Source organism: Condylostylus longicornis, unplaced genomic scaffold (genome assembly GCF_029603195.1).
Source record: "Condylostylus longicornis isolate FDR11 unplaced genomic scaffold, ASM2960319v2 ptg000004l, whole genome shotgun sequence".
In the NCBI taxonomy this organism is placed as follows: domain Eukaryota; kingdom Metazoa; phylum Arthropoda; class Insecta; order Diptera; family Dolichopodidae; genus Condylostylus; species Condylostylus longicornis.
The window spans coordinates 22616672-22640875 of record NW_026577973.1 but is presented as its reverse complement, the minus strand read 5'-3'; the positions used below and the strand labels follow the sequence as shown (position 1 = coordinate 22640875).

Below are 24204 nucleotides of genomic sequence, written 5' to 3'. Positions count from 1 at the left end.
TTTTTAAACAAACTTATAAGTTATAGAAACTTTTCTTTCCTATTCAGAATAACGTTTAGGTTTAAGAACTATTTTTATTAAATTTCAGTTCAAGTTTTAAATTTAAAAAAAAAATTTTATATTTTTCAATTAAAATTTCACTTTTCTTAAAAATAACCAAAAAAAAAAAATAAAGGAAAATGTCATTATGTCAACTTTGAAACGAACATTCAATGAAGCATATTTTATGCTGTGTTCAGAGGCTATTAACATAAGTTACACTTCACTTCCTTTTATTTGCTAAAGTAAAATTTGTTTACAATTTTATTTTTAATACAATTTCACACTTTTACAGGACGTCTATAACAAAACCAAGAGAGGTAGAAGGAGTGGAATTTTTAAAAGCAATACCTTCAGATATTTATTCACAAAATAACAATTTTATACTATAGAAGATGAAGAAGAAAAGAAGAAAACAATAAAAACAAATAGGTAAATATAAAATATGCAAAATATGCACCATAACTTTTGTAAATAAAATCATATAAAAAAAAATAATTTTTTTTTTTCTCAAAAGAATTTTAAAAAATTTTTTAAAATTGTTATGCAGCAGAGATTCTTGATCAAAATTTTCAATGTCGTTCTCATGCATTTCATTCGTATTTGAAGCAACAATACATTTTTTTGCTGTGTAAGCACTAGTTTTGTTTTATATTGAGTGTGATTTAATCATTTCGATTATAGTGTTTTTGTTATACAAGTTTGAATATTAGAAGAAAAATTTAGGTTATGGAATGTATATGGGACACAGATATAATCATTTAATCTAACTTATACCCTACCAATTCATACCTTTCCCTATTTCTCTTATTTTCGTTCAATTTTATAAAAGAGACTAAGAGTATGTGAAATGCAATATTAAAAATGCACATTCAAAAATATACCAATTTCAATTGATTTTAAAATAGTCCCTGAACATTATTTTTACTACAAATTTTAATAAATTTGGTTGTTGATTCATTATATTATATAAAATACATAATATAAGGTTATTGTAATGTAAGTTAGATACTATCAGCATTTAAATGTTGTTTAGCAAATTATTACTGATTTTATACTATGACCAATTACTTTAATTCTCTTTTTCCCTCAGTATCAAATGTCTGGTTTTACTGTTATAAAATGTTATGAGCTTTTTTAATACCATATATATATTTCCCGGAAAACGTTTGCTCTTAATGCTTTAATTAATTACTTAATTTTTTGAGTGGAAAACAAAAATTGCCATCTGAATAAAAAAATTTTACCATGAATGACGCATGACTTGATGTTGTTCTAATTCCAAGGACTTGCACTTTTTTAAAATATTTATTGAATGATGCAACGTATTGAGCGTTAATTACATATTATCGTTGAGGAGCTAAATTAGTTTAATATTAAGCACTAATATTCGAGTTTAAATAATTTTCGAATTCGGGTTTAAATAACTTTAACAGTAATTCAATACAGTCATATGCCAAAAGCTCCACATATGTAAGTGAGAGTTTATGTCTGTATAAGTTCTAAATAAAAAAAAAAGAATAAATAAACTGAAAATTTTGAGAAAAAACCATACTTATAAAATTTTTACTTTTAAGAATAAAATTTTTAAAAATAAAATAAAATATTTTTTCAAAAGTGAGAAATTTTTTCTTTTTTTTTTCCCTCCCAAAAATGACAGCGAATTTAAAAGTTTCGAAACTTAAAAATTTCTTCAAAAAAAAAAAGTTTTTCTTACATTGACGAAACCTTTTTAGATCGGCAATAAAAGTTTAACAAGAGAGAAGAAAATAAGAGAAAAACGAAATTCTGCCAAAAAATTTTAAGTTTTGAAGTGTTGTTCTTTACCTTGTATATGCTGATTTTTCCGAAAATCTTTTAGTTTTTCTTGTAATTTTTAAGGGAAAAAAATCAAAATACAAATAAAAGGAAACGAAAAATACCTCAAGTTTTAAAAGTTTCAGCCAGGACAGTTTTGACAAGATTTTGAATATTTAAAATAAATTTTTTTTTGTTATTTTGTGTTCCTTTTGAATTTTATGCCAAACAATAAATAATTCTTGTTAAATCTTTATTATCGGAACAGCTCTTCTCTATAATAGAGTTATGGTACATATTGACATTTCAAAAATTATTTTGAAAATTTTTAGAAAATAAAAAGCCAAAACTTTTATTCTGATATTAAAAAAGTTTCAAAAATTATTTAAACTTAGAATATACAACGAAAAAGAGAAAATAAATAAATAGCACTCAAGGATGTTAAAATTAAACTATAAAAAAGTACCTTGTTATTATTAGAAATCTCATTTCTTATTAATTTCAAAAATTTCCAAATGAATATTTTACTATTAATTTCTAATTAACATCCTCTATGTAAAAACATGTTGGGAAGTGATAGGTTTATGTTGCTTGGGAGCTGAATTTAAGACTTTACAAAAAAATATTTTATTGTAAATTTTTTGGTTATTCTTTGCATTATTCAACAATTTTTTAATAGACAATCTGTATTAGTGGATCAATTGTAAATGTATTAGTTGCCAGTTTAGTTATACAATAAGTGATTACCTAAGTTGAAAAAAAGAAGATTTTAAAACCAAATAGACCATCTCAAAGTCCTCTATGGATAGTAGTTATTTTATGTATACACAATAAATATAAAACCAGGATAATATGACTCTTTAAATGGAGAAGTTCTGCCACAAATTTTTCCCATATATTGATATACTTTTCAATAAATTAATAGAAATTATATTTATAGAGTATAGAAGGAGATTTAATGAAGACTAAGATTTGGCATACTTTTGCAAATTATACGGTTTTTCCATAAACAAATAATGTAAGAAACTTTTGCAACCCGTGTCTTTTTCAATTTTTGTTTGAAAATGGAATATAACTCTTTAGAAAAAAAACGTGAAAGTAACTTTTGATTTTTATGTCATTTCAAATTTTATATAACCAGTATTCTCGTACTCATAATGCTTACAGCTTCTGTAAAATTCAAGTTCAAGAAGAGTTCAACAATCTAGCTGACAAAAAATCAACACAAAATATTAACAATCAGTTTTATAATTTCAAAAATATTTGAAATTTCTGACTTTTAAAACAATTTTGGAAATAAGCACTTTTCCCGAAAACTTTTGAAAAAAATGCTTATTTTTCAAAGTTTCGCTCTATCCGTCCGTCCGTCAGCCCATCCGTTCGTCCGTCTGGCCGTTCCTCCGTCAGTGGACATGTTTACAAAACTTTTACACACTTGAATATAGAAAGCTAAAATTTTATATGCACATAGATCTTTTCTAGAAACTTTTTCCGTAGAAGAAAATTTTTATCCATCTCGCTCCCTCTAAAAATTATACCCCCTCAAAACCCTATAAATGACATTTTTCAACTTTTTGTTACAGCGAAACCGCAAGCATTTTTCAAATTTTGCAAACACAAAAAAATAGTTTCTGGTTTCCTCTACTGCTACGTACCGTTACCTTGAATCAGTTTTTTCAAAATTTTGATATCGTTTTTCTTTTAGACCTCAGGTTGTAGGAGACTGAAATTTTAGCTTTTCATAGACAGACAGATAGTTCATTTCGTTAGAAGAATATTTTTTGTCACCTACTTCTACCCACTCTCAAATTATCGCCTCTGAAAATTTGTAAAATTCGTATTGCTGGCACCTTATATTTCCGAAACTGCAGGCTTTTCGACATTTTTATAAATACAGAAAGCTAATAAAAGCTTATTTTGGTTTATATCAAAGATTGAATACATTGCTTATCCTAAACGTACGCAATTTTTGAAATATATTCGCATATGAATGAAAGTAATTTTAATAATATAGCACATCGCTAGATTGTTTTTAAAAGCAGTATTTTCGTTACTTCTTGAATGGAAAACTGCTATATTATAAGCCATTGGTTTGACCCTACTTTGTGTTTTTTTTTTGCATTTGAAAGTTTACGATAATACATACATATATGCATATACATTCTCTTTATAAGCATTTTCATGCATAAACATTTTTAATTTATTTTCTTTTTTGTAATTTGAAAAAAAATTCAATGAACTTGGATTTTATTATGTTTATTTTAATTTGCAATTAAAAAATAATTGACGAATGGTGTTAATGACTTTAACTTTAATGCATTAATAATAACAATAACTTTCAAAGTTAAAAGAAATTGGTAATTGAAAGCAGTCCGCAGCAAAAATAAGGGTTTTTAGCGCATATACAATTAGCTATAGCACTTCTGCATAAATGTAGCTTACTGTACGATGAAATTAACAAAAGCAATTAATACGCATATAAAATGTAGGCCAGAACAAAAGATCAGCTCCTGAAATTAATTGCCTCAAATTTTCAAATTAAATAGGAGGCACAAAACAAAATAACTATGAAAAACGGAACAGGCCTCCTTGAAATCGAAAAGGCGAAATGTCAAAAAACGCATCAACACAGCATTTTATACGAATAATAATATTAACAAATCTTCTTAAATCAAATTTTCCACCCATTCCAAATATGTACATACAAAAAAAACAAAGAGAAAGAGAAAACAAAATTTGTTTTTATTCATCCCCCTATTCACCTTCCCGAGCTCCAATCAAATAATGTGAACATGGGTATTTAATAAAGTATATTCATAAGTACCATATATGTGTTCATATTATATACATATATGTATATATATTCATTTACCCAATAAATAAAAATCATAAAGGAGAAAAAAGCAACATGAATAAAAAAAAATAAAAGACAAAAGTTGTAACGACCTCATAAATTATTTAATAAATTGTTTGACTTTGTGGGCTGATAAAATTTTCTTTTCTTATAGCGCGCATTTCCCAGAGTGTTAAATTCATCCGAATATATTATCATGTGTATGTATGTATGTAAGAACGTATGTCTGTATTAAATGTACCAAAGTAACAGAAGAAAAACAAAAAAATTAAAAAGGAAAAATAAATATAAAATAAAAAAGTTACACACAACAAAAAAAAATGTAAAGAAAAATTAAAAGACAACATCAAAACTCATTATAAAAATAAACATTTAACACCCCGCCGAAATGAATGACAATGACAATAATATGACATGCGAGCGAACAAAATCATAAAGGTGTTTTTTTTTCATTCCTGTTTTTGTTGGTTTTGATGTTACTTTCGTTGTAATTCCTGACAATTTTTATTTTGATACACGAACACGAATTTTATTTGGAGCAGTCAGTCAGTTTATAGTATATTAAAAGTGGAAAAGGAGATGACAAAAAAATCCTCTATTACTGAATTTTTTCCTTTTTTTTTGCACAAAATAACTGGGGAGAATTGCCATATAACCAGTTAAAATGCTGGTAAAAAAGCAAAAAAAATATTGTATGTTTTTAAGTAATAAATCTCTAAAAATTCTAGCATTGTTGTTAGTAATAAATTTTTTGTTATTTTTAATTTAAAATTATAAGACTTGCATTGATCTCATTGAAACACACGAATATTATTGTGATTTTTCCAACGTAATGTTTATAATGCTTTTGTTTTTCCTGATTCCACAACAGTGACAATAAATTAAGAAAATTTTTCATTTCTAATATAAAACAATTTCTTTCAACTTTTTGTTCTTACAATATTGCCGAAGAACATTAGTATAATTGGAGGAATGGATCGTTTACAACACAAACAACATAATATCGCAAATTCGTATAAAGAAAACAGGGTATTTTTAAAAGTCAAGATAATGAAATTTTTTTATATAATGAAAGATTCCAGTTTAATGTTAGTCTAACATTTAGACATGCTTTTTAAACCTGTTATTTTTAAAGTTTTCCATTTTTGTTCAGAATATTTAGTTCCGATAAAATTTTACCAGCAGCTTTTCGTATTTCATAATAATTAGACTTCCCTTTGCAGTCTAGCAGTTGCAGTTGAATGCGTTTTTCGTCATTTTTAACACGGTAATAAATTCTAGCAGAAAAAATTTTCTATGGCATAAAAAAAAATTTAAAACAAGTAAAAACGTTTCAGTCGGTACGAGTATAAACCGATTGAATTATACCCTGCACCTTTCGTTGTTGTATGGCAATTACTCAAACCTGTGAAATCATTCTATAGAAACTTCACAGATATGTCTGACCTATAACTGGACACACAACTGCCAAGTTTCATGAATCTGACTTTATTATTTTTCCAAATATTTAAAATAAGCTTTTTGGCTTATTTTAAAATATCTTTGACCTATAATTGGACACACGACTGCCAAGTTTCATGAATCTGACTTGATTATTTTGCCGAATATAAAAAATTTGCTTTTGGAGTTGTATGGCAGCCACTCGAACCGGTGCAGCTATCCCATTAAAATTTTTAGAGCATATGTAGAATATAATTGGACACATGTATACAAAATCTTATATTTGTACCTTTATTAGTTTTTGAAATATTTAAAATAAACTCTTTGAGTTGTATGGCAGCTACCCGAACCCGTTGTCCAAATTGGTCCAATAACAATAGGGTTCGTCCTTGGCACAAAAGAAGCAACTTGTGAAAGTTTGGTGTCGATTGCAGAATTTTACGCTGAGCAAGAATATATATATATGTCCATACCGCAGATGACTCCTTCAAGTAGTTACAAACTCCATACCAAAGTTAATATACCCTTCACGAAGTGCAGGGTATAAAAATTTGTTCATACCGTTCTTCTATTCCCCATAGCACAAACATACGTGTACGAGTATAAAAACGAAAACAAAAAAAAAACTGAACGTTTTTTTTCTTACCCACTCTATAAAGAGAAAAACCATTGAAAATTCCAATGATGTACTTGTACACATACATATTTATAATGACGTTGATAACGCAAATTTATTATCATGACTTATGATTAGAAAACTGGGGAAGTATAAATTTTCTATTTGAGAAAAACAAAAAAAAAACGTATAACATTTTCCATTTCTAGAATTAGAAAAGGACCAAAAATTTTTTTTTTGTTTCGATATTTTATTACATGAAAAATTGGGGTATAATTTTAGAACGTGAAAAATGAAAAACCAAATATTTCCAACTTTAAAGTCTAAAGAATAAAAACCCCTTAATAAAGTGTATATAAACAATTTTAATAAATAAGTGAATTAAAGTCATTTGCAGTTTTCGCATCACATGAGTAATTTTATACTACATAACTACATACATAGTAGCAATTGCAATCACAATAATTTGACATATAAAATGTTAAAGATAACATAATAAATGAGCTTAACGTAAACAAACCATAGTGTCCCAGAAAAGTACAATCCGTATTGGAAGTAAAATTGTCCAAATGCTTTAAATTCAATTTTTTACATAAAATTTTATGAATTTTTTAGATTTTGTTCTAGATTCTTCCATCTACAAACATATGCACCCATCTAACTCACTTATTTAAATTCACATCATTTCATTTTGTGCCATGTAGGAGTCATTTAAAGAACAAATATAATGCTAGGGTTAAAAATTATTAAATATAGGAAATAATGTCGACCCGGGTCTCTGAAAGGACACATAGGTCACTTAGACTCATTGTAGAATAGAAGAGCTTTTGTGAAAATGACAAATTTATTTCAATTATTGCTATAAGTGACTATAGTATATTTGAGGACTAAAATTGATATCTAGATTCACATATACGTGTACATAAGGAAACATGGGAAATAAAATTCATAGAACTTATTGCATTAGTACTTGTAGGTTGATTACTAAAATTTTACATGCAAAATAAAATAATGTGAATTAAAATTTAAAATAGCGTATAGTTTTCCATACCATGTCAAGTAAAACTAAAAACCACAGTGCATCATTTAGATTCCTATTCGATGCAGAGATATTTTATTAGAAAGAGCGAAATTTAAGAAAAAAAAAACAAAATATTTTTGGTACGTTATACAACACTTGTATATTTATAGGCAATTACATATGTACATAAAAAGTACATAAATATGTTCATGTATGTACTATGTATGTAGATATGATGACAATTCAAGACATGTGGAAAAGATTTGTCATTTTAAAAGTCCAACATGAAATTCATCTAAGTTATTGGTGTAGAATTTTTTAAAAAATTTTTTCATTATTTTCTTCTATATATGCACTTTTTTACCGACCGTATTGTGTAAACAATAGGTAGGTTATGTGATGGCAACAAATTTTGTATATCGAGTTTTCGGTGGGAATGCACTTCTCCATAGTAGGGAAGTGTAGGTAAACTATTTTTAGCAACCTGTCGGTCCGTCGGTCTGTCGGTCTGTCGGTCTGCCGGTCTGTGTGTGCACGCGTTTATCTCAAGTTCGGCTGAACCGATTTTGGTGAAATTTTACATGTAACTTTATTTCCACCATGGCACGGATTGATCAACTTTTGGTATATATCAGGCCTCGGGAACAGCACTTTATAGCGGGCCTGTTTTACATTTTTGAACATTTTGAAGAAAATATTCAACCGATTTACTTGAAATTTTATATATAAGCTCAGCTCGACCGTCCGCAAAAATTCCTATGTTTGGGAAGAAATCAGGCATCGGCAACTAGACGTTTACTCCGGGCCAAACATACACTTTTGTGTATATAAGGAGAAATAATCAACCGATTTCATTGAAATTTAATATATGAATTCCTCGTATTAAAACAATGAACATATAAATTTTTTGGAAAGATCACGGCTCGAAAACTGATCTGCGGGCCGATTTTACATTTTTCACCATAATCTACGGAACGAATTGATGGAATTTCTTGAAATTTGATATTTGAGTTCTGGTTGTTACCAAAGCTAACTGGCGAGCATTTCAGGGAATTCGGGTTGCATAAAGCGAAACTCTACTAAGAGCCAAATTTACATTTTTCTAGGTATGTTAACTATAAGCTTACTAATGTCCTAAAAATTGGAAAGAAGTATTTAACAGACATTTTTATAATATTCTGTAGCACTTTCATTTAACTAGACAATACACAATGCGGTCGGTTATGTGCTGACCACATCAGATTTTTTTTATATAAAATGCACTAATCTAGTTTAGAATAGTTGCAGCGAACCTATGGATTATGTTATTATGTAGTGACACTAATTTTTTTATGTATATGAACACATACGTAGATTTTTTTTTACTAATATGGATTCAGTATAGATCACGATGACAAAAAAGGGAAGAACAAAAAGCAAAAAGAAATTTATTTGGAATTTTATTTAGACACATGAATTATGCGATTTAATCTATCAAAAATGTCGAGTATTTTAGAAAAATTATCTGAGCTGCATTTTTTAGCTGGTTGTTCCATTTTTTATTTTTTTTTCTCTTAATTTATGTTCAATATTTTAACTTATAAATGGAAAAAAAATGTAAAATATTTTTTTAGAGATTTTAATTTTTTTTTTCACAAAAATGAAAAAATTTTAATTGAATGTTGATGATGCACAAGGAAGTTGTTCCTTTTTTTCTATTGTGTTTTTTTCTTTATTTTACTTACCAAAGAGGAAGTACCACATTAATTTTCAATAAAATATTGTTATTCCAAATATTTAAAAAAAAATTATATTTATAAGAAATTGGAGGATTAATTTCGTTTTTTAATTATAATTAGCAACTATAAAATAAGCGAGTTTATTAACAGCAATCTAATAATTTTTAGAATAAAAGATTAATTATCAAAATGCAGTTGTGAAATATACTTCATACTAAATTGGACAATTAAAGAAATAAATCTTAAAAAAATTGGGAAAAGAGATGTTAATAAATCTTGCTATACTTTGCAGTTATACATCGTCAAATTAATTAATAAAATGGACAGAGTCATGCAGTTATACAACCAAAATTTAATAAAACGGAATTCAAAGATATGAGCTGCTTGCAGTTTTTTTGGGTCAAACTTTTAACTCTTATCTTTCCATTTATTTACATGGATTCCCATTTATATACATACATATATTTTTCGGGGGTCCTAAAATATGATCAGTGAAAACTTTAATAAAAGTGCGGACTGTCGATAATATAATAAATTTGTGCTATGGATATTTTAACAAAGTGAGTGATTTTAATTATATCGATCATTCAATTCAATTATTCATTCGATAATTTGATAATTTTAACTTAAATGAAACCCCTATTAAATTATTAACATAATATATGAATTAGAAAAATTGCTATACCTACGAGTATTATTATATTAGTAAAATATTCAATAATACTTCATCAGCTTCTGAAATTGGAGTTATGCAATAATTTAATGAAAATTTCAAAAACATAAAACAATATTTTCAAATTTATCTTACCTCCATTTCATTTATTATGTATGTGCGCTTCTGCAGTGTATCACATTTTTTTTTAATCGGTGAAATTATTTTGCAACCACGGAGGTGTGTTAAGTGAAAAATCTAGAGAGAACATAATTTTTTCGAATGGAAATATAAATGTAATATGAATATGCATGTATAAAAATTTGAAATTTTCAATTGTACGTACATTTTCCAGTAATAAGTTTTATCAGGTTCTATGAATATACTCGTATGTATGTTTTTGTGTTTTCTTAAATAGCTTTGGAAATCCTAATTACGAAACATGTTTTTCATTTAAAAAGAAATTAATTATTGCCGGTGATTTTAATTGTACTGTTCTGTTAAAAAATTTGCCAAAATTTTTCAGTATTTATTAAATTATTTAAATAATATTTTTTATGGATATATTTCGCTTAATCTCGAATAACTATGTAATTCCGGAACTACTATCGAATTATTGTATACCGAATCATGTTATAGAAATTGTAGAAAAAATAATATGACCCTTGTTAATTCTTATTTAAATTAATTAAAAAAAAATAATATTAAAATCTTGAATTGTCAATCAGTCTTCAAGTTTTGACGAGAATGTTACATAATTTTAATTTTAATTCAAAATCTCATGACATTAATACAATAGTAAAGCAACTTTTAAGCGTGTATATGGTAAGCAATTTCTTTTTAAGGTGGTGGTGTGCGGATATATGGTTTTAAAAGTAATTCAACATAGCTACTACAAATTATCACTTCATTCTTGTATCAATTTTCTTCTCTTAATAACTGATATATTTGCTTACTACAATTAAATGATCTTTGTTTTTGGGTTTTCGTTTATTTTAGAACTTGTGACATTTCATTCAGTGATTTAAGAGATCGCTTGATAATAATAGTACATATTTAAAAACCTAGTTAACCTTCTTTTTACGCATAAATATTACACATATATAATTTATGTACTGAAATTATAATATTTTAACTTGTCTTGTGGGAATGCAAACTGTTTTATATTTAAGATCACTTATAATAAGAAGTTCCCGAATCAGCAAATCCTGTAAAAGTATTGAAATAAGTACTTTCAGTTGTTAAATTTAAAATACGCATACTACCATTAGATATAAGCACTAAAATTCTCAACTTCACCTCTTATTAAATGTAACATTTTAAACTGAAAATTAATATTAATATATTAAATTTAATAAAAATCCCACGTAACATTTTATTGCGGAATTTTAGTTATTAAACTCATATCGACTTTTATAGCACTTTTTATAAGTCCATTAAGGAAGCTTTATTGTTCATCTTATTGTTGCGCAACCGCAACGAAATGTTTTAAGTAGCATATAACGCTAAAGTGGAGAATTTTATAGGGCTCCGCAGCAATTGCTACAATATTTATAGCACAAGTAGTTTTATAAACCTCGAATAGAAGTTCATTTAAGAGTGTTGAGCAAAATTTTGGCATCTCTAATATAGATGCGCATGAGCTCTACAACACGTAGATGCGCATTGTATTTCTTTTAATAGTGTAATTTATGTATGATATAAGACTTATGTATGTCAGTGTATGCGTGTGTTATTACCGACCGTATTGTGTAAACAATAGGTAGGTTATGTGATGGCAACAAATTTTGCATATCGAGTTTTCGGTGGGAATACACTTCTCCATAGTAGGGAAGTGTAATTAAACTATTTTTAGCAACCTCTGTCGGTCTGTCGGTCTATCGGTCTGTCGGTCTGTCGGTCTGTCGATCTGTCGGTCTGTCGGTCTGTCGGTCTCTCCGTCTGTCGGTCTGTCAGTCTGTCTGAAATTTTATATTTAAGTTTATTTCCACCATGGCACGGATTGATCAACTTTTGGGATATATCAGGCCTCGGGAACTGCACTTTTTAGCGGGCCTGTTTTATATTTTTGACCATTTTGAAGAAACTATTCAACCGATTTCCTTGGAATTTCATATATAAGCTTCGCTCGACCGGCCGCGAAATCTCCTAACTTTTGGAAGAAATCAGGTGTCAGCAACTAGACGTTTACTACGGGCCAAATATACATTTTTGCGTATATAAAGAGAAATAATTAACCGATTTCAATGAAATTTATTATATGAATTACACGTATTAAAACAATGAACATATAAATTTTTTGGAAAGATCAGGGGTCGAGAACTGATTTGCGGGCCGATTTAACATTTTTCACCATATCTACGGAACGAATTGATGGAATTTCTTGAAATTTAATATTTGAGTCCTAGCTAACTGGCGAGCATTTTTGGGAATTCGGGTAGCACAAAGCGAAACTCTACTAAGAGCCAAATTTGCATTTTTCTAGGTATGTTAACTATAAGCTTACTAATGTCCTAGAAATTGGAAAGAAGTTTTTAAAAGACATTTTTATAATATTCTGTAACACTTTCACTTAACTAGACAATATACAATACGGTCGGTTATGTGCTGATCACATCAGATTTTTTTTTATATTAATATAACAAAAAAACAAAAACATAAGTGTTAAATAAAAACAAAAGAAAAGTAAATAAAAAGGAGAGAAGTAATAAATGAAAAAGAAAAGAGAAAAAATTAATAATAAGAAAAATATTTATAAAAGAAGAGATAAATATAAAATTTAAAATTTTTTAAATTTTGTCATTTTTTAAAATTAATAGTAATTTCTGAATCTATTCAAGAAAAAGAATTAATTTTTTTTTAAACGAAAGCAAAAAAGTTGTTGCCAAAGAAATTTTGTCGACTTTTTTTTCATTGTACCTTGAAAAAATACATCCCCATTCAAAAATATGCGGTATTATAAAAAAATAAAATAATTTTTTTTTAATGCAATTTTGAAATAAATATGAAAATTTCGTAAAAGTATGTTAAAAAGTTTCTAAGGTACTATTTTGACAAGTTTTTACCTGAATTTGAGTAAAAATTCACTTTTTAAATTTCAAAATTTTAATTCAAAAATTTACCACCATCTTTTTCATTAAAAGAATATGGCCGCAAGATGGTCTTGCTCTTATAAGATAATCATTGTTATAGGGAACCTTAAATTGTTTGAGCTAGATAACCAATGCTGATTAAAGATTATTTTTGTTGATATGGGATTTCTGACACTTTAGCCACAATATCAATCAAGCATTAGGAGATTTAGTGTTGGTGAACAGCAAAATGTCATTGCAAAAACTCAAAATGTCTGAATATTTTTTTTCAGTATTATAATCACATTGTAGTGTTGGCACTTTTTTACATGATCATTTGCTTCTTTTTAGTCTATTTTTCTTTATTTGTTATAAAAAAGAAATAAAAATCTCCAGGCTGCTTTTTGAATACATATATATATTGGATACAAAATGTGAAGAAATAAAACAGAATCTATGGAATAAATTTTCAAAGTTATATCTTGATTGAAATGTTAAAAAAAGGAATTAAAATAAGTCTTAAATTTGAAAAACTAAAGTAAATTAAAATTGTTCTTAGACCAAAAGAAAGATTTTGAAAGGGCAGCCCCTTACCCCCGCGCTAAAAGTGTGGTCTCAGAAAAGCGGTAGCACTTTCCGGAACTTTTTTGATTTTTTGTTATATTTTTAACTTCAACTTCAGGATTGGGGAGCATGCTTTTTAAATTAAGGCAGTAAGAGTTATATTATGGTATTAATTTAATTATTTTAATTTTAGAAAAATTTTGTACAGATTAAAATATATTTAATTTATTTATTTTTACTTTATCTCAATGTTACTTCAAAAATAATCGGGTTCGCGATCACTACTTTGCTTTGACAAATTGCCTGTCATTCGTTTCGTATTATGCGTCATATTATAGTAGCACTACCAATATATAAACAACCTAATCCCAATTATAGTTTTACTATGGCAAATAAATATACTTTTAAAGCAACTTTTAGTCTATAACGGGAAAGTTAATGCTCCAATAGGAAAAATTATATGTCAACATTTGTTTACCAATTTATGAAATATTGCCAAAATGTAGGAATGCTTTTGTTAGGTATTTTTTGTGCTTAACGAAAAAGTTATAAAGATTATGAAAATTATTTTTGGTCTTTGTTATATATTTTAATAAAAATTACTATGTTTGAAATTTTAAGAAAGTTGATATAACTGAAAATAAAGAGTCTGTTTCTACAACTCTAAAATGTCTTTAAAAATGCTTTATGAAAAGTTTTAACGCTATAATGTTTAATATATGTTTATTATATGTTAACATTATTTGACGTATAATAAACATTGTTGAACTGTGCACAATGTCAATAGCTTTCATTAAACTGTTTCCAGTATAATGCTTATTAAATTTTGCGTTTTGAGTTAATTTTTGAAGTCACGGAAACTTCCTAAAAAGTTTACTCTATCATTCTCTTAAAGCGTAAAATTATTAATTAGATTAATTAAATTTTTGGCAAATCTATGATTGTAGACATAGCAATCATAATAAAAACATAGTTTTTGGTGTCCCATTTCCATAACAGACTTTACTGTAAATTTGTCACCAAAAAAAGCTCAAAAGTAGAATTTCAAAAAAATCCGCTAATTATATATTACATGTACTAAAAAAGTGTAAAATTGACCAGATAGCAATATATAACTGGCAACAACATCAAAATTTTTTAAATTGTTTAAATTTTCAGTTATTCAAAGTGAAATATAACATTTCAAAAGATGCCAATGGTTGGAACCAATTGTGTTGGCCAACAACAAAGAGAGCGGCAATTTTAGAAAAGGTGTTGGCAGTAGAACGTAAAATGAATTTGTTTTACCTGTTATAATATAAGCTTGTTATACATACGAGTATTATGAGTTGTTTACTAAAAGTTTTTATATACTAACTACAAATATAAATTTTTAAATACTAACTTCTGGGATCCAATTTTAATTATAAATTTATTTTAAGTTACAACGTGATTTAAATTCGGTTCCCTCAAATAATTGGACGTATCAAAATTGTAAGAAAAAACGTGCCGGATTTAAGAATTATGAAAGTGCTGAGTTACAGATAATGGAATCAAAAGCTGAGACTGAAGATGAAACATTTCCATTACCTACAGAGAAGCCGAAAAAACCTCCAACACGTACTAGAAATTTGTTCAATACTATGTGGGAGACTTCATGTAATTTAAGTTCCAATACCGAAGTATCGTCAGTAAGTGTATTCTTTAATTAAAATATAAAAACAGAACATTAAATTGATAATTTGTCAAATTTCTGACATATTTTGTTATAATCATGTAAAAATATCGTGCATTAAGATTTGAGCTTTAACATATTGCTTAGTATCTAGAGTCATCACTTCAGGAAGAAACTGCAATTTACATGTATGATGAAGTCGTTTATCGAGAAAAAGTAGTTGAACATGAAACCAGCCAACCGCTTCAGGTACTTTAATATTTTTGTTTCTGATACAGTATTTTAAATTTTGAAATTTCGTAGGATAATTTACAAAATTCTGACATTCTCCATAAAGATCTTTCTTTAAATTTAATCTCAGAAGAAAATATCTCTAAATTATTTTCAACGATGGACATATTACTAGAAAACCAGAAAAACATGATGGAAAATCAGCTAAAAATAATAAAACAGTTGTCGAAACAACAAACAACATTAGACATGATGATGTTCAATAAATACTTCATCTATGAAAGCACAAACTATAGTGTCAACGAAAACATTTACCTTACCCTCACCATTTAGTACAATCGAAAGTTTGCAAGACCTGGAAATAAAACTTGGAAATGAGGACAATTTTCAAAGTTTTGTAAGTTTTAGTGTAGGATGAATTTATAAAGTTGAATAAATTATTATGTTCATGTAACATTTTTTATAATTAAGATTCGTACAAACATGTTTTAAGCAACGATGGAAGATGTAATGGTAAAACTGGATGCTATAAGTTAATAGATAAAATTTTTACTAGAGAACTGTTGACTAAATATTCATTTAGTGGAGGTAGTCGTGATAAGGTCATAAAATATTCTTTCAAACAATATGAAAGAATTATAAGTGCTTTTTATGCTATTGTGAAAAATGTAGATTCATCTTTTAGTTATGAAAGTTGCATTTCGTTTTTTCAAACTGTAATTAGAAATGCAACAAGAAGAATAGAAAATGACCCAAAAAAAGGCAAAATGGTAATTAGTCGTGCCTCAAGTGGACGCAATCGTACTCTAACAAATAAAAAAGATGATGAAACAAGAAAAGAAAATGAAATTGGTGAAGGTAATTAAAATCAAAAATTAATTTTCTTTTAAATTTCGTTATTAAAATTAATAACTTCTTTTTTAGGTAATAACGATAACCTTGTAACAATACAACCTCAAGAGAACAACCTCATTTAGTCTTAAAAAAGTTTATCTATGAGAATAATTTTATCTTATATTGAATATTTGTTTTCAATTTATAATTTTTTTTTAATTTGACAACTGGACTAATGCAATAAGAGCTATTTATAAGAAATTTTTGCATGAAAATTATTAATAATAATTCTTTAGGGATTGTTTCGATAATGATATTATAATATTATTATATCAGCAAATTTAGTTATTTTTATTTTTAAATTGATATAATTTACATTTACAGGTATAAAGAAGTAGAAAAGAAGATTCTAATTTTAATATGTACGACTTTAGACTTAAAATATTACTTGTTTTTAAAATTAATTTAAATTTCAGTACTGAAATAAAATACATAAATTAAAAAAAAATAAACTAGTTTTCGTTTTTGTAAATAACTTTTTGTTATAAGGTATGAAGCAGTGGAATAAAAACAGTATCATTTTGATAAGAAACTTTAGTCATTTTACATTTAATTTCATTTAATAAAAAAATGTTTTCCTCATTTTCGGCATAGTTTGATTTCAACACATTTAAGTATGAAGAAACCAATGGATAGACGAAAAAATCTTCTTGATGTTTCAAACTGGAACCTCTTATATAAATAAAACCATTTTTCTCAGTAGCACTTTTCATTCCCACAATTTCATTTTTTTTTGTCAAAAACCACTTGTTATGAGGCTCAGTACTCAATGAAAAGCTATCTAAAAGCAATTGTACCTTGTTTGCATTCATTTTTATATAAGTTGTTTTTTTATTTAAAAAAATAAAAATTATATTTTCTGTCGCAATCGTCATAAACTCTGCTGTGCGTTTAGCAACCTTTGAATCATAAAAAAAGTCACAAATAAGTTTTAGTATACCCAAAAAAATATATAACATAAACAATGTTTATGTTAAATTTAAATATAATATGTTGAATGAAATATACAAGTTCTTAATTACAAATTAATTGAAATGAAATTGATTAATTGAAATAAAATTTCCAACATAAAAACGCCAGGCACTGTAATACGAATAAAGAACTACCTGCGATAATGCACCTGTGCTAGTTCGCAACATTTTTTTTATTTGATACAGCTTATTCTCGAATGGATAGGATGTAATAGATGGCAAAATTCCAAACCGCTTAACATCATTAACAACATGGCAAAGGTTATGAACGTTGCTTGTCACGTATTGTTCACCGTAAATTTCGATGAATAATTTAATATATTGTAATAACATTTCATGGGCAACATCGAGATGATTTAAATACATATTTGAGGAGCATATCGTAACAGCACAAAAAAGTAATAAAAAGTGTTCGTAAGCATCTTTTGGCAAAACTATTTTCCTAAGTAATGCAAAAATGTTCTGTATTCTAAGGCTTTCCAGTGCGACATACAGTCAAGTCCCCTAACAGCTCTGTGTAACTCAGATGGCATTTTAACCGTTAATAACCACTTTGTTATGGAATTAGATACACTTAAAGACCATTTTGTATGATAGTTATTTCGAAAATTCCCATCTCTCCATCCAAATAAACACCTTTTCATTATTCCAAGATGTAACAAGTGCAAAGAATCTGCAACTACAAAGTCATTCACCATATCTAAAAACGGAAGTTCTTCCAACGGTGAATAACATTTATGATGATCTTCGTACACTTTTGCGCGGAACTCTTGTCAGTACGTATTTTGTTGTTAGTGCTCGGGAAAACATTACAACGTGAAGTTTCTGAATATTGACCGATAATCGTACATTTCTGACATCCATGTTGTCCATTAAAATTTGCCATACCTTGTTACAAAATACAAGAACATAGTTAATATTAATGGAACATTTACATAATTAAAAGCAAAAATCATACTTACCTTTTATAAAAGCACGCGCAGGTGAATCGCAAATAAAGCATCTGATTTTTACTGAAATTTTATAACCATTAACTTCAATTCCGTTTTCCAAAATTTCTTTAGTTTCATCTACAAACGGTTTGATAAACGACGAAATATCCTTTGGTTTACCTTTACCGCTGTAAACGCCTATTACCATTGGTGGAATGTGCGGATATTCATGTATATTATATAAAATTGGCCAAAATTCTTCTTTAGAGCTTTTAAATTTGGGTAGCACATCAATATTGATATTGATGTTGATTATAATTGAAAACTGAAGAGAACGAAAAGTTTGCCTTAAACAAAACTCTAGACCTTGGTGCCAATAACAACTGTTGTTTAAATCGGAATCAATAATTGTGTTAACTATTGCCGGTGTTTGAACCAATGTTCTTGGATCAGCTGGTAACATGTTCGGAAGTACTATATTCAACAATTTTAATAATTCTTTTAAGGCATTTTGCTTGATATTGTAAAGGATAGCCCAAACTTTAAGATTTTCACGAAATCGTACATATTTTGAAATATTATCCAAATTTATTTGATTTGTCTCGTCTTCACTATCCGAACTGCTAATTTTGTCATCATCTTGCACGTCCAGTAAATCAACGTTGTCAGTAATCATGTGGGAATCATCAGGCCATGGTCTGCTATCAGCCAAAATATTATTGTTTGCAATACAGCTTCTAGAAGCTGATAAAACATAATTTTTTGCGCATGAAGTTCTGATTTCGGTTGGTATTTCCGTAGAAAGAATTTTAATAAAATTTTTTTTTATTTTTCTATGAAATCCGCTGCTGCTTTTAATTTTTTTCCAAGTTTTTGTATATTTGTCCATTATATATTATTTTTCTGCAGGTATTTTTAAATAGCTATAAAATATCACCCACAATTAAATGTCAAACAGAGTTCAAACTAAAAACAAAAGTCAAATGATTCTTACAAGAGCGATACAGTAACACCACAAACAATACAAAAGCTATATTATTGTAAATTTAATGTTTCCTGTCAATTTGAAATTCCTATTGGCGCACTTGTGATAAATCATGGGAAAAATAAAAAGCTTTTTAAAATTATTCTTTTAATAAAATTATTAATACTACTATAGGAATATTGTAATGTTATAGCAAGGTTATTGTTCTTTTCACAATACTCTTGTTAGAAAAACATTTTTGGTTTTGTAATAGGATCCCGCAACACTACACTTATAACAACAAAACCTCAAACTTGCAGAAAGTCCTATTACAGCAATTGTTGGCAAGGAAAAAACATCTCTATAGAACCAAAACTTTTGCTTGGGAGTGTAAAGAGAGCCTTATAAGACGATTTCCAAAATTTAGCGCACTAAAATGTTACGTGGGATATTCGAATACTGCAAAGATCGATTGTTAAAAAATTTAAGTATATAAATTTAAAATTTATAAAATTTTTAAGAATTTATTTAAAAATATTCTCATAATTTTATTTTCCTTTTTTATATCTTTGCATATTTTCACCTTATGTTCATAAAATAAATATTTTCATTATATGTGCAATTTTTATCTCCAGTTCAGTGTTGAATTCAATATGCTCTGCAGTGCATGAAATTTGTAAATACTGTAGAAGAAGTGAAAAAAATTTTAAGAATTACCTTAAGAAAGTATGATATTTAGAAAATAATCATTTATTATCTAGAGTGGAAAACTACTAACGATTATCAAAAGAAAATAAAAGCTTAAACAAAAATGAACGTGAACTTCAAAAACAAAAATAATGCTTTGAAAAACGAAGACTATAAAATTTATTACTTAGGATTAACAAAACACTTTTATATCTGTACAAACCAGAAAAAGATTAACTCTAAAAAAAAGTCGTTGTCGTCGGGAAAAAGATTAAGAAAATCCAATGCGTCTAAATGAAATTTCCGAACAAATAAATTTTCTAAAGTGGAAATACACACAGAATATTTGATGCAGCGGAAACACAATATATTCTGTATTTAATGAAAATTTTTATTTATTATTCTTATTTCAATAGATCAATATTTTTTATCATCCTTGCCGTACCATTTTATTTATCGCAGTCAAACGCAATATTTCACACGCTTTTGTGTAATTGTATGTGAAATAAAATTATTTCAAATTTTTCCTAATGGAAACTTTCGCCTTATTAAATAACATTTCACAAATGTTTATAGGGTACTAGAGTTTTTGTAAGGGCAAAAATTGACTTTACTTTTTCGGATTTTACATTCTGTTACTTATTGAAGTAAGAAGTGCTACATTAAAATCCATTGATTTGACCAAAGTATTGTATTTTTAGATTTGTACTCAAATAAAAAATTTAAAACACAAATGCAAAACAATTCGCCTTACAATTTTTTGAAAAAACGTCGTAAATAAAAGAAAAATAACAACTTTAGTGCAATAAAAGAACAAATTTAGTGTTAAAAAATATTGACAATAAGTAGTGTTCAGCATCACTACTTTACTATATTTAAATTTTTTCATTTACTTGTTGCGTCTTTTTCTGACCTACGACAATTTGTTCCACATTTTTATTTCGTTAAACAATGTATTTCAATATCAACAAACATTTTATATACTTTCCCTTTACGTATTTATTCACAATACCGTTAGACGTATTTAATAAAGGTGTTTCTGCGACGAAATTGGCGTTAAGCGTATGTTTTTCAAAACAAAAAATTCATTACGTAGAAAATCTTAAATTTCAAATCTTTCTTTTGAACTCATAGAAATTATTTTATTTGATTATAAAAAGAAAACTCATTGGCAACTTGTCAAAAATTAAAATAAAACGTAAATGCGCAAGATGTTCGAATGAAATTACACAAAATATGAAAAGTCAAACGTAAAAATTTGATAAAAATTGAATTTTTTACTTTAAAATTAAATTTTGTACAATTGCGTTTTCAGAATAAAGCAATATCCTGTCACAATTTAATGAACTCATTTAATTTTAATAAATTCATTTTATTAAATAAGTCATAAAAACCCGCATTAAAAAAATTTAAATTGCATTTGAATTGTTAATTTGTGAGTTTTAAAAAAATTAATTATAGAAAAGCAAAATAAATGTGGGTGTGTAAGTTCAAAAATTATTTTGCAAAGATTTTAAACACGATTTTTAATAGAAAGAGGCGGATTCTTTCTGTTCTTCCACAATAAGATATGCAGAATTAATGTCGATAATTTAATGGAATGTATTTCTTTAAAAAATATAAAAATAAATAGAAGGAAAATTAAGAGAGCAAAGGAACAACTAAATATTAATATGAGATCTTGAGCATATACGCTTATTTGAAACTAAAACTATATTTTATTTGATATTTAAATATACTAAATTTCAACAAACTCAAAATTGATTGACATTCTACTTGTTCTCATTAAAACTATTCCAAAAACATAGAATTTAGTATTAATTAAAAAAAAACATCAGCTCTAATATTTTAGCCAAAAATTAATTAATTATTATAATGGCATAACACAAAATATACGCATATCTTACATGCCATCAACTCATGCTTAACAATATTATTATGAAAGGCGCCATCAACAAGTAATTTTATTTTTTATCAACCGCTTTGCATACAATATAGAGGAAGTATTGTGACTAAACCAAATTTTTAATATAAAGTTGTCGAGCATAATACACTTCTGAAGATTATAAATTTTTTATATCTGTCGATTAACTTCTGTATTTTATTTTAAGTTGGCGTAAAATTTAAGTCAGCTTTACAGCGTTCTGGTCCAAAACTACTGACATATGCTCTGCTCCACACAAAAAAAAGGATACCTTTAACGACTGGAATCCAAACTTGTATACAAAGATGGAGTTATAAGGATTAAGTTAAAGCAGCCCAAATTCACATCTTTAGGACGAAAAACGAAAACAGTATTTCTGCTCAGCAATTTTTCCACTTAAAATTTCTAATAAATTCTTTCCTTAAGGAAAATTGTGATACAAATTTCTTTTACTTTAGTCTGTGTGGTTTTATTTTTCCTAATTTGTGCAATCGGGCTACAAATTAAACTTTTTTTTCTTCTTTACAATCACAATAATTTGACGTCAACAATAATGATTAAATAAAAAATTTGGTGGATATTTTTGGTTTAAATTAATTTATATTTAAGGTCAAATCAAACTGTTGCCTTTAAAATGTTTTGCATTTCAATTGACTAACTGCACTTCCCATTCAAAATCATTAGATGTTGGCGTCTTTTAATTTTTAAATTTCTAAAAATACACGTCTTCCTCTATATACCATAATTATGTACATAAAATAGAAATTCTTAATTCTTAATATATTTGGACCTACACCAATAATATAATCACATGTGTTTAATGACGTAGTAATGAAAATCAAGAACAATAGATAAAGTAAAAGTAATTTTTATTGTTTTGTTTTCATTTGAAATAATAGAACTTGAAACAAGCAAATTGAAACGAAAAAATCAAACGCTACATGACTCACATTGAATATTTCAGTTCAAGGTTAAAATTATTTACAATTCTTGAATATTTTCCAGGATTTTCTCTCTGAGTAAATTTTCTCTTTTTTATTTTTTTTTTATTATTTTTATTTTATTTTGGCAGTGGGTCGAATAAACAATTAATTTTCTCACATATTTTGTTAATGGAAAAATCATGAATTGTGACATGAATGTTGCGTAAAGGTTTGTGGAGCTAAAATATTTTACAATTAATTATAAATCATCATATTTTTAAAAAAAATGTTTTATTTATGGTTATTGTTATTGTATATGCAAATAAACCATATTTATGGACATAACGTATGTGTGTCTAATTAAAAATATTATATTTTTACATAAATTGTGAAAATAGTTCACACATGTAGATTCATTATGCAGGGTGCTTCACATAAAGTGACCAATACTTTCAGGGATCATTATTTGATTAATTTCCAGCAAATTTCCATTTGGTGGGAGTGTGTATGCAGATACACTCGTTTTCGAACTACAGCTTGTTGAAAATAAGCATAGTAAATAAATGCTTATAGTTTCGGATCCATGTGACATATAGTAAACTTCCTGGGCTGGTTTTATAGGCCATTGATTGCTCTTTATTTACGAATAACGTATCTTTTATAAAATTAGCATGTATTTTTATAGTTTTGCCACTGAAACATTTTAAATGTTTTTTAAAAACATGCAAAAAATGCATTAAAAAACTTTTTAAGTTAGTATGTATAATGAGAAATTTGTACGTTATGAAACTTCTGAAATTTGCATTTTTCTCGTGTTTTTTAGTTCAAGGAATCGTCCCTGAAATTATTTGCTACTTTATGCGAAACATCCTGCATAGTTTCTTTTTCGGTATGGTATTTAAAATTAAAGTGCACAATGTTGAACAAAATTAATTATAAAAGTAAATATAAGAACATTCAACACTTATGGTTGATGCAACAAATTTCATATGGTAATGTAAATTGTAAACAATCCTGTTGGCCTATAAGACCAACCCATCTTTGAATGTTATAAAAATTTTTCTAATTTAATTGTTTATTTAATTTTTGTTTTTAATACAAAACAAAAACACAAAAAAAAAAACTATTTTTATTTAAAATAAAAAAAAACATAGAGAAAAAGTGGAGATATTTTAACTAATCAAACTTTTGAAAAATTTATTATGAAATATATATTTAAATTGGAAAACTTAATTAATGTAGGAAAATTTCA

General features: G+C 27.0%; 2 protein-coding genes across 2 annotated transcripts; both read left to right on the top strand.

Moving 5' to 3' along the window:
* Window positions 1-5662: 5662 nt before the first annotated feature.
* On the top strand, window positions 5663-15653 carry LOC129607589 (uncharacterized). The gene is made up of 3 exons (XM_055518687.1): window positions 5663-5719; window positions 14931-15023; window positions 15194-15653. Exons 1-3 carry the CDS (start codon window positions 5663-5665, stop codon window positions 15461-15463), a joined length of 420 nt encoding a protein of 139 aa, XP_055374662.1. The 3' UTR covers window positions 15464-15653.
* A 31-nt stretch (window positions 15654-15684) lies between these two features.
* Window positions 15685-16731, top strand: LOC129611904 (uncharacterized). Its single transcript, XM_055525328.1, has 3 exons — window positions 15685-16058; window positions 16129-16515; window positions 16582-16731. Exons 1-3 carry the CDS (start codon window positions 15935-15937, stop codon window positions 16632-16634), a joined length of 564 nt encoding a protein of 187 aa, XP_055381303.1. The 5' UTR covers window positions 15685-15934; the 3' UTR covers window positions 16635-16731.
* The last annotated feature ends 7473 nt before the right edge of the window (window positions 16732-24204 follow it).

Bases quoted from the DNA above. Each gene is read 5' to 3' on its own strand.
- LOC129607589 (XM_055518687.1), top strand. From the start codon at position 5,663: ATGGATCGTTTACAACACAAACAACATAATATCGCAAATTCGTATAAA. The intron at 5,720-14,930 runs GTATTTTTAAAA...TTAAATTTTCAG, and splicing joins ATTCGTATAAAGAAAACAGG to TTATTCAAAGTGAAATATAA. The intron at 15,024-15,193 runs GTGTTGGCAGTA...ATTTATTTTAAG, and splicing joins GAGCGGCAATTTTAGAAAAG to TTACAACGTGATTTAAATTC.
- LOC129611904 (XM_055525328.1), top strand. From the start codon at position 15,935: ATGAAAGCACAAACTATAGTGTCAACGAAAACATTTACCTTACCCTCA. The intron at 16,059-16,128 runs GTTTTAGTGTAG...TTTATAATTAAG, and splicing joins CAATTTTCAAAGTTTTGTAA to ATTCGTACAAACATGTTTTA. The intron at 16,516-16,581 runs GTAATTAAAATC...CTTCTTTTTTAG, and splicing joins AGAAAATGAAATTGGTGAAG to GTAATAACGATAACCTTGTA.